The sequence below is a fragment of the Mirounga angustirostris genome, unplaced genomic scaffold, assembly GCF_029215605.1.
Source record: "Mirounga angustirostris isolate CCGP_5_RB_7025 unplaced genomic scaffold, mMirAng1.0.hap1 SCAF_10, whole genome shotgun sequence".
Taxonomy (NCBI): domain Eukaryota; kingdom Metazoa; phylum Chordata; class Mammalia; order Carnivora; family Phocidae; genus Mirounga; species Mirounga angustirostris.
In genome coordinates, this window is record NW_026991718.1 from 8,024,353 (window position 1) to 8,035,817 (window position 11,465).

The window sequence follows — 11,465 nt, forward strand, 5'->3', positions numbered from 1 at the left end:
TATCACAGCGTATGAGATACATAAAGTCCTAGTATAGTACAGTACATATACAATCTTTAAACTAAGATAACAGCTCTGAGGTCTATATCACCATTTTCAATAAATCTTTACCTACAAATATTGAACAAATCTCTACTATAGCTGTACAAAAAAAAGTTTGTTTTTTTTTTAAACCACAAGGCCTTTAGATGCAAGGATTACTTAAAAATTTTAATCCTTTTTAAACCAGGACATCACGTACCAACATACTTGCATGCTTAAAAAAAACAAAAAACCCAAAAAACAAAACAAAACAAAAAAAACAGAGGAAAAAAATCAAAAGGGAAGAAGTGCCTGAAAGTCTTACTGAAAAAACACAGCAAGAATGTTCCCTTTTCACTGTACAAAAATACGCCTGAAAATATATTAATTTTTAAAAAAGACTGAGGTCTGTTATGTATCAAAAATGTTTCAATACCTTTTGTACTGAGGTCTAGGCTGTCTGGTATTCAATCAAGGAGGTATAAGGGAACAAGTTACAAAAAAAAAGTTGGCAAGTAGAAATCACATTTGTAAAACCATAAACAATTTGATCTGAAAAGTAAACTCTGATCTTAAGTCAGTTCACAGTTTTTTTTTTTTTTTTTGTGAGCGTTTGTACAGTCTGCATTTTTTCAAGCTCCCTGCAGTTTTGTTAAGAATCGGATGCATAGAAGACATCAGTTTTCTCCCTCCAAAAAAATAAAATAAAATAAAAAAGTTGCAATGGTCCCTTTTTTGTTTTTGTGTTTGTTTTTTTTTTTTGTTTGTTTTTTTTAAAAATCACCAGTTCTTTAAGATCTCTTAAGAAAAAAAAAATCTCCAACCAACTCCCTAGCGTAACGGTTGTGCTGCCAAAAGGTCCTCTCCAGACGTCTTCCAGACTTCAAAGACCGACAAGCTTCAAACAGCGCCTTCCGGAGCGGGTCCTCCCTCCCCTCCCCCGCCCTGTCCCCTCCGCCTTTGTTGCAATCACGAATTTCAGGAAAAAGAAGTAATAATTACAAAAACACATTTTTGGGGGAAAAATCACAACTCCAGACTAGGTATGCAACTACCTTGAGACACGATAAAGGAAGGGAGGGGAGCAAAAAAAGGACAGGAAAAATGTTTTAAAACTACTCATTTCACTTTAACTCCACCAACGTTTTCATCATCTTTTCCAATTTCTTTGTGTCACGACATCATATCAAGATCAGCATCTTCTTGTCTCCCCTCCACCCCACCACCACCACCACCACCACCATCGACACCACCACCACCACCACCATCATCATCATCATCATGACCACCACGACTTCCTCCCGAGGAACCCTGCTCTGCACCCCGCGGAGAGAAAGAGCGAGAAGCGGGGCGCCCCTCTCAATACGTGAACACCAGGTCGGAGAAGTTCGCCTCCAGCCAGTCCCCCGCGATCATCTCGCTCAGCTCGGGCGTGCAGTAGTCGGGGAACTCGAAATGGGAGCCCAGGCTGCCCTCGCTGAACGAATCCAAATCCTTATCCACCAGAGACAGGGACAGGTTCCCGGCCGCCGCGCCGCCCCCCAGCTGCTGCTCGCTGGCGCTGTGCGCGCTCTGGGAGAAATTCAGGCTCAGGTCGAACATGAGGTCGTCGGCGTCCTCGGCGCCGCTGCTCCCGCTGCTGCTGGACGAGGTGGAGACGGAGCGCGAGGACGCGGGCGAGAGCGCGGGCTGCGCGGGCGGCGGCGGCTGCTGCTTGGTGATGTTCTTGAAGCTGTAGTAGAGGCGGCTGCCGCCGCCGGCGCCCGCGGTCGCGCCGGCCCGCACCTCGTCGTACAGGCTCGCGCCCTCGGGGGACTCGGCCGCACTGCTCAGCGTCGGGCTGGCGGGCACTTTGGCGACGTTGTAGCGTCTCAGCAGCGGCGGCGGCTGCTGGCCCGGCGGCTGCAGGAGCTGCTGGTGCGGCGGCTCGTCGTCGTCCTCGTCCGCCTCCTGCTTGATCCGCAGCTGCAGCTCGTCGTCGTCCTCGTCGTCCTCGTCGTCCTCGTCCAGGAACACACACTTGGCCGTCTTGCCCGCGCCGCCCGCGCGCAGGCTGCCGAGCGCGCAGTCGTCGCCCGCGCCGCCCAGGTCCCCGGGCTGGGCCGCCCTGCCCGCGCCGGCCTTGGCGCCGCCGGGCGCGGGGGCCGCGGGGGCCGCGGGGGCCGCGGGGGCCTTGGGCTTGCCGCATTTCTTGCCCGAGCCCTTGGAGGTCTTGGCGCCGCCCGCGCCGCCGCCCGCGCCGCCGCCGCCCGCCGCGCTCTTCTCGGGGCTCTGGCCGGCGCTGGGCTTCGCCGAGGGGTCCATTTTGGGCTTTTTCCGGGGCCGGTACTTGTAGTCGGGGTAGTCGGCCATGTGCTTGAGCCGCAGCCGCTCCGCCTCCCGGATGAACGGGATCTTCTCGCTGTCCTTCAGCATTTTCCACCGCTTGCCCAGCCTCTTGGAGATCTCGGCGTTATGCATGTCCGGAGACTGCTCCATGATCTTCCTGCGCTCGATCTTGGACCACACCATGAAAGCGTTCATCGGCCGCTTGATGTGGCCCGACGCCGTCTTGCACCAGTCCGGGTCGCTCTCGTCCAGGGCCACCGGGCTGCAAGCCATGAATTCGCCCTCCTCCGTGTCCAGCGCCTCCCGGGGCAGGTTGCTCTCCGCTTCCAAGCCCTCCGCCTGCTGCACCATGATCCGCCGCGGGGCTGGGCGCTCCAACCCGGGCCGCTCGGTCTCGTGCGGAGGTCCCCCTCCCCCTCTCGCCCCTCCACCTTCCCGGGCAAGTTGCAGAGTCCTCGGTACCCCGCGCCCGCGGCTCCCCCCCTCCCCCCCGCCCCCCCGTCCAGGCTGCGCACAGCGGCTGCGGCGGCTGCGGCGGCGACGGCCGCCGGCGCGCGGGGAGCTGCGACGCGAGAGGCGGCGGCGGTCGAGGCAGCCCGGGACCCCTCTCCCTCCGGCTCGAGGCTCCCGCCGCAAGCGCCGGACCCCGAGCTCTCCCCGGCGCGCGCGCTCCTCCTGCAAAAAGTTGAGGGCTCTCTCCCAACTAGTTATCAGGGTGTCATATGGGTGACATCACTCCGCGGGCCAGCCAATGGCTGGGGGCCGGCTCCGCCCATCGCCCTTTATTAACTCCTCGGCCACACCCCCTCCCCCGCCCTCCGGCTGCTTTGCAAAGATGGGGGCTGGGGGGAGGCGCGTCTGGAAATATGTTATTTTTCAAAAATCCGCGTGTGTGCACAGATGCGCCTCTCCCCGGGATGCGCGGGAGCCACGCACGCACCGCGGCGAGCCGGGCTAGTCCGGCCAGGTCCGGCGCCCCTTTATGCCGGGTCCCCGGGAGGCCCGTCCGAGCGAGCCGCCCCGGCGCGCCCGCTCTCCCGGTGCACACACTCGGGCGCGCGCGCCGCCGGAGCGGGCGGGTGCCGCCCGGCGCGCCCCCGGGTGGGCGCAGCTGCTTCCCGGGGCCGCGCGCGCCCGAGCCCGCCAGGGGAGCCCGCCGCGCCCCGGCCGACGGAAGGTGGCGCTTTAACACAACACCTCCCGGGCACGTGGGCTCTCTCCTCCTTTTCCCTTTCTCCCCTTTTCTAAGGCAAAGAAATCCATATAAAGCCCGAATGGCTTCCCGCCCCCTCCCCCGTCTGCATGTTCTGTTTTGTCCTTTTTCTCCGTCTGTTCTCCCCCTTCGGAGGCGATCTGAGCCGCGGCGGGCGGGTTTGGCTGCGCCCTGCCCGCGTGCGTCCGGCCCCAGGCCGAGGCCGGAGTAACGGTCTGTGGGGTTGCGCTGGGGCCGGTCCTTGCGTTCAATCTGGCCCTGCGGAGGCTGGTTCCAAACCGGTCCTGGGACCCGCTAGCCTCGCCACAGCCCCGCCCATGCGTCTCTGGCCCGCCGCGTCTCCTGCTCGCCCCCTCCCCCGGGCTGCCCCCCGCCCCAACTCCTTCCCATTCCCCCTCTTCCTCTTTGTCCCCTCCCCCTCTGGGTCCCCAGCGCCCTCCTAGGCGGCATCATCCAGAAAATCTCGCAAGGAGCAAGCATGCCTTCTGGGGCATTCGCTATTGTAGTTAACGACCTGGACCAAAGAGAGAACAAGGTGCATCCCAACTTTGGAGTGGAAAGACGTCCTGCATCTGTGGAAAGGTGGGGCGGACTGCTCTTAGGACAGCGACAGAGCGATCAGGCTGGCTTACTGAAGCAGCCCCATGCCCGGTCGATCCTGCTGTGCCACTTGGAAACCCGTTTTTCTTTGTGTTTCTTTATTTAGTCGCTGTTACCCATCTGTGGATATTATGGAGGCGGGGGGGGGGGGGATGAAAATAAAACCGCCGCTTCCTATTCATTGTCTGTCGTCATCACTGGCTTCACACCCTCCAGCGATCTGGCAACTTTGAGTAATTCCCAAGATACTGCCCAGAGTGTTTCACAAGAGAAGTCGGCCGCTTAGGACTAGTAAAATTACCCAAACCGGCTTCCTTCCAGGTTCCCTTCCTGCAAATAATACTGCATTATCCAAGCATTGCAGCTTTCTGATGTCTTTAATACATAAAATGGTACCACGTTTTCACATTTTTCACAGACCATCCTATGTGTAATATATATACCACCATCGCCGTACCCTCCCCCACCTTTTGCATCCTAAAGAAAAATACTGCATCCGTACTTGTGACATTCAGGCCGGTCGTGCTGGCGATTTATTTTTTGGAACCATAGGAGCGAGAGGAATTTACACCCATGCATACCGGGTGACCTGAAGTCTGGAGAGGTATAAAACCCAAAGGCGGTGTGTGAAAATTCATATTCACTCCCACAAGGCAAGCACTGCGTCCCCTTCCTGGCTCATGTCACACATTTCCCAGCCGTTCCAGCTACAAGAGGCACACCACAAGAGGGTGGGTGGATGGAATGGTGGATCCACACTGCTCTTCCCCCAGCACAGGACACATCCATACTCTAGCCAGAAGGCTTGAAATAATTTAGCTCAGTTGCATTATTTTCATGCAAACCATGAGGGCATCTAGTATTTTAGACTTTGAAAGAGAATGCATTTGAAAATCTTCAGCAAATTCAATATTTATTTGCCTTTTCACTCCATAGCAAAAATCATGTTTAACTTTAGAATGAGAATTAGGGGAGTACAATAAAGCTGGAAAATAATGGGTTTATTCTCTGAGGGCCATGATCTTCTGAGAGGAAATAGAAGCTAATATTTACCCTTCCAGATAAGAAACATAATTTCTGTTCTGAGAAAGATGGGTCATCTTTGGAGAAGAGAAAGCCAGAGTACCACGGTTGTTTATTAGTGTGAGCGGGCGGGCTGGGATGATGAGAGGTCAGTCCTTTGACTCAGTGGGTCTTTCAATCAACACACTGCACAGGTTGGAGGAGGTAAGGCAGGCATGGGGGCTTGCACAGGAATGTCCTGGAGCAGGTTCCTTCCTCTCTATTCCATACACAAGGTAAGAATTTTCAGACAGTATTACCTAGATTGCTATTTTGTAACATGATCTACCCCACCTATTCAATGTGCCTGAGTTTAGTGAGGATTTGGAGGGGGGAAAGGAAAAGACAACTAAATAATTCATCTGTATACTTTTCTTTCTTCCTTCCTTCCTTTCTTTTTCTTTCTTTCTCTCTCTCATTCTCTCTCTCTCTCTTTCTTTCTTTCTTTCTTCCTTCCTTCCTTCCTTCCTTCCTTCCTTCCTTCCTTCCTTTCTTTCTTTCTTTCTTTCTTTCTTTCTTTCTTTCTTCTTCTTTCTTCGCTTTCTAAGGAAAAGTTTTAAAAGAAGGAAATAAGAACGTGTTTGACACCTTCATGCTTCTTACGGGTATAAAAAATAGACGTTTGCAACATCAGCAGTAACCAACTATTTAAAGGAGTTTTAGGCTAACAAATGGAAAATGTGGCCCTCTGTAAGGATACCTACATCTCCTGAAAGTCTAATTTAGTTAAATGGAAATTTACCTGCTATTTTTAAAACCACAGAATGTATATCAGGATTAGGCCTAGGGGTCATCCTTTTTATAGCCAATATACATTTCATATATGTGTGAATATTTATATATTTATAAGCAAGATACGTGATTTTCCTGCTAATCGTACACATTGTTGGAGATATAATTCAAGCTCAGAGTCTTAAGATTTACATTTGATTAGAGCTACACATGACTAATTTTATGGTTATTATTGTCTTTTACAAATGCATCTTTACAAAGAAGACCCTTCATTTTTAAGAACTATTATGTAAGGGGGTAAGATATTCTACGAAAATCTCTCAAAATTATGAGAACACAATCAGAATACATATGAAACGTTCCTTTCCCCTCTGAACAAGAAACATTTCTCTAGGCAAATAATACACTAAAAATATCACTGGGTAAATATTTGACTCATTAAATTGAACATATCAGTTTTAAAAGTGCTCTGACTACATGCGTTTCTCCCTTGCTGAAATGATACTGTGCAGGACCATTCTTTCCATGTCTTCTCTCTTGATTTTCTCTCCTGAAATGAGCTCCCCCACTCCCAGTGCAGCTACCTGTCTGTATCTCTGCCTCAGACCTGGATCCCAAGTTTGATCTGTAGATCTTCTGTCTTCCGGGGGGTCCCCCTTGTAGGTATCCTCACACGTTAATGGATATAAATTGAACTCACCTGACTCTCCAGACCCTGTTTTGCCCTATTGTTCCCATGGTGCTTTAGGGCCTTGGCATTTTATTCTATCCACCTAGAACTTTCTTTTCACCTGGTCTTTGCATCTTGATCTCCTGCATTGCATTTAGACCCAGGTACAATGCTGGGAGGGCTTCTAAGCACCTGATGCCCCTCCCCTCGACACATAGGCTGCCAATGACTGTCACTACCTGTTTGGTTCATCAGGACGCACTTTAAAGTTGCTAAAATAATCTCGCTGATATTCTCCCTCATTTAATCTCTGAATCACCCAGCCTGAGAGTATGCTTCATTAAGGCACGACAGAAGGGCACAGGGCAAGGACCTGGAACTTTTAAAACATAATTTTACATCATGATGAGCGCACAAGTTATACACATACAAAGCAGAAACCAAAGTGACACAAATGAATATCTCTCCTTATTAAGTATAATTCAGGCTACTTTCTATTCCATTTCTTTAAACAATGCTGCTTAAAAACCACTGAATTTACCTATTAATGAGACATTATTAAGTTTGAATAGCAGTGGCTTGGGTGTTCTAAGACTCTAGTATGTTCTGCTTTGGATTGAAAATTCCAGTTGCAGTGTCCATCTGTCCATCTGTCCGTTCTTTCCCTCCCTCCCTCCCTCCCTCCCTCCCTCCCTCCCTCCTTCCCTCCTTCCCTCCCTCCCTTCCTTCCTCCCTTCCATGGACACACCCTACTAGAGGGGTAAATTAGCTAAAATTTGTGAACCTGCATTGACACATCAAAATTACCCACAGCCCGTAGTTTACACCAGGACTCACTCTCCCGGTATTGTACACTCTATAGGTTTTGACAAATGGATAATGGTATGTATCTACCATTATCATATCATACAGAGTATTTGCACTCCTCCAAATATCATTTGTTCTCCCCCTAAAAATCATCCCCCCCGCCTACCCCCACCTCTGGCAACCACTGATCTTTTTACTGTCTCCATAGTTTTTTTGTGTGTGTGTCTTTTCCAGAATGTCTTCTAGTTTCAATCATGCAGTGTGTAGCCTTTTCAAATTGTCTTCTTTCACTTAGAAATATGTATTTAAGGTTCCTCCATGTCTTTTCATGGCTTGACAGCTCTTTTGTGTGTGTGTATGCTGAGTACTTTCCATTGTCTGGATGGACCACAGTTTATTTATCCGCTCAACTACTAAAGGGCATCTTGGTCGCTTCCAAGTTTTGACAATTATGAGTAAAGCCGCCATAAATATCCATATGGAGTTGTTGTGAATCAGTTTTCGATTCATTGGGTAAATACCAAGAAGCACAATTGCTGGATCCCATGGTAAGAGTATATTTAATTTTGTAAGCAACCAGCAAACTCTCTTCCCAAGTGGCGGCAGCCTTTTCAGTACCAGCAGCGACGCACGAGAGCTCCCGTGGCTCCACATCCTCGCCAGACCTGTGCCTCCAGCCTCAAGTGCTCAGAACACACCTGTGCGTCGTGAGTGGCCCACGAATGTTATCGTCGTTGTTATTTTAACCTTTCTGTGTCCAATGCCTATAGTAGGTCCTGGCACACAGTAGCTGTTCCGTAAATGTCCGGTGAGTGAATTTTCCTGTTTGTTCACACGCCCCGGAATTCCGTTGCGGCTGCTGGTTTCTACCATCCCTGTGGGCAGTGAGGTTCTTCTCAAGACTATCAGAATTTTAGCCACAGACACTCCCAGTTCCCACACCACAACCAGACCCTTCGCTCCAACAGGCAGCCTGGCCCTTATGACTCCCCAAGTTCATGTTCAATGGAGCCCTTCACCCTTGAACAAAATCCACTCCCCTTTGCAATGTAAGCAAAGCATGCGTCTCTTCTTTCTGCCTCTCTAGCTTTATCTCTTTCACAACTAACAAAAGCACAAAGGAGCATTAGGACAGAGCAGCATCGAGCAGAGTGGCTTTCAAACTTATCTTGACCGTGACCTGCCATATGAAATACATTTTTACATCATGACCTTGGGCGCACACACCACACACAAATGAAACCAAGCTAGTTACAGGAGGGATATTTGTGGTTCCAGATAAAGCTGTTTCACATGTTCACACTGGTCTTATTAGCTAGGCATTTGTTAGAACTCGGTTGCTTTTGCAATTTAAACAAAACTTATTTTCATTAAACTTACATTAATCAACTTCAACTTTTTTTTTTTTTTTTTTTTTTGGTGGGACGCTGTTCTAGAAAAAGCATTTGTTTGTTGACTGGACACCCAGGGATTTAATAATAATAATAATAATAATAATAATAATAAAGGTAAATAACTGTTTCCTAAGAACCCAGGTTTGCCATCCTCCTAAGCTACCCTCGGAGTTTATGCAGAGAGCCACCTGCTTGTGGAGTCCTGTAGCCTCACACCCTGCGCCCCAGCGGACGGGCAACCAGCGAGATGGGCTGGTGGGATGGCTCCTATGTGTTGATGCTAAAACACTTTGCCATCTGAACAAACGAGAGACATACACACTCCAAAAACGCTGCGTGCACTTCCTCGGGTGGCAATGTGTAGAGAGGGAGGGAGAAGACACTTGTCCTCCCTCCTCAGGGTTGAAGAGACCACTCCCCTGGAGGCTCTGCTCCTTTTTCTACCAGTGCCTTAGTCTCACCCACTCAAGAAGAGGACGTGTGATCGTGAGCATATGTGTATGCGTGTTTATAAGAGTACAAAATGAGGGGCGCCTGTGTGGTTCAGTCGTTAAGCGACTGCCTTCGGCTCAGGTCATGATCACAGGGTCCTGGGATCGAGCCCCGCATCGGGCTCCCTGCTCGGCGGGAAACCTGCTTCTCCCTCTCGCACTCCCCCTGCTTGTGTTCCCTCTCTCGCTGTGTCTCTCTCTGTCAAATAAATAAATAAAATCTTTAAAAAAAAAAGTACAAAATGAAAAGGAACAGATAGTCAATTTTAGAAGTACAATGTAAAAATTCACCAAATCTGATTTCTTTACACATGGCTACTGTTCTGATTGATAGATCTTATTGTCTTCCCTCTTTAAAAAAGATTTTTATTAATTTGGGACGCCTGGGTGGCTCAGTCTGTTGAGTGTCTGCCTTCGGCTCAGATCATGATCCCAGGCAGGGAGATTGCTCCTCCCTCTGCTGCTTGTGCTCGCTCTCTCTAGCAAATGAATAAATAAAATCTCATTTTTATTTATTTATTTGAGAGAGAGCAAGAGAGAGAGAGGGGAGAGGGTGAGCATGAGCGGGGGGAGGGGGTTGCAGGGAGGAACAGAGGGACAAGCAGACTCCCTGCTGAGCGTGGAGCCTGATGTAGGGCTCAGTTCCAGGACCCTGAGCTGAAACGCTGTAGGTCACTTAATGGACTGAGCCGCCCAGGTGCCCCTATCTTAATCTCTTCTTAGAGAAAACATGCCCATCCAGAGCTACGACTGTGTCATTAGTTTTGGTGATGTCCCCCAAGGTGAGGCACCTAGGGGCTAGTGACCATCTTGCCAGTGAGTGTCTTGTAGATTTCGGGGATGTGGTTGGTACAGCTGCAGGAGGAAGGTGCCTGTGGATGGGCCTGGCCGACAAGGTGATGAGCAGTGATGTCAGATGCAGCACCCTTTCCCCTCTGTGTGGGATGAGGCAAAGTCCTAGCAATGACTCCTTCTGACTCAGCAATGAGCTGCAGCCAGTGCTGTATCTCTACCTTCCCCGAGGGAGCCCGGCACTCAACCAAGTCTTTCCTCCATTGACTTCTGATCTTAGGTAGCTGCTGCTTTTCTCTTCTCTAGCCCCTGTCGAACCCACCTCCCCTTCATTCTCCCTCACCCCCTCTCTCCCCCTTCCTCTCCCTTCCTTTCTCTTTCCCTTGCTCTCTCTCCCTCCCTCTCCCCTCTCTCTTCCCCTCTCTCCCTGTCCTCCCTCCCCCTGCCTCTCCCCCTTTTCTCTTCCCCCTCTCCCCTATCTCTCTTTTTTAAAGATTTTTATTTATTTATTTGACAGAGAGAGACACAGCGAGAGAGGGAACACAAACAGGGGGAGTGGGAGAGAGAGAAACAGGCTTCCCACGGAGCAGGGAGCCCGATGTGGGGCTCGATCCCAGGACTCTGGGATCAGGACCTGAGCCAAAGACTCTAGCTATAAAATCCATTCTGCTCAGGAGTGAGCACGCTTCCAGCCTTCTTCCTCCATGGCCCTCTGATTCCTAGAAGCTTCTGGAACTCCTGCTCGAGGAGATTCTGGGAGAACCCGCTCTGCTCATTCTGCTGGGCTGCCCCAGACAGCCCTGGTCCTCACTTCTCTAGGTAGGAGTCATGTGTCCGTTGCCCAGTGCCTCAGCCTCTGCTGAGCTCCCACCCAGGCTGGGACCCCAAAGCTCAGGGTTGGAAGCTTTTGTTCTGAGACAAGGTGAAGTCTGGTGAAGAGAAGATGAAGGTGCTGCCTAATGGACCCAAGGGCAGAGCATCAAGCTGCAGAGGATTGTTGTCCAGCCTTAAAATTGAATGGAATTGTCCCTGATAGGTTTCCAACCATGACCCCCTTTCCGCTTTGGAGTGGGAAAAGGTCTGTCCTTGCCTCTTCCACCATTGTACTTTGGAAGCAAATAATTTGTCTGGTTTCAGAGGTTTGCAGCTGGACAGGAATTTGCCTCGAGTGTCCCCCATACCTGATCTAGATGATATTTAGATAGAATTTGAGATTGGCAGATGATGCTGGGGCAGGCTAAGACCTTGGGGATTTGGGGACAGGATGCATGTGTTTTGCATATGAAAAGACATGGATTTTTTAGAAGCCAGAGAACTGAGTGTTGAGGGTTGAATTGTGTTTGTCCAAGATTCAC

The 11,465-nt window shown here is 50.3% G+C and overlaps 1 protein-coding gene across 1 annotated transcript; it reads right to left on the minus strand.

Moving 5' to 3' along the window:
• Positions 1–1,288: 1,288 nt before the first annotated feature.
• On the minus strand, positions 1,289–3,188 carry SOX11 (SRY-box transcription factor 11). The gene has a single exon (XM_045883702.2). It carries the CDS (start codon positions 2,698–2,700, stop codon positions 1,381–1,383), a length of 1,320 nt encoding a protein of 439 aa, XP_045739658.1. The 5' UTR covers positions 2,701–3,188; the 3' UTR covers positions 1,289–1,380.
• Between the last annotated feature and the right edge of the window lie 8,277 nt (positions 3,189–11,465).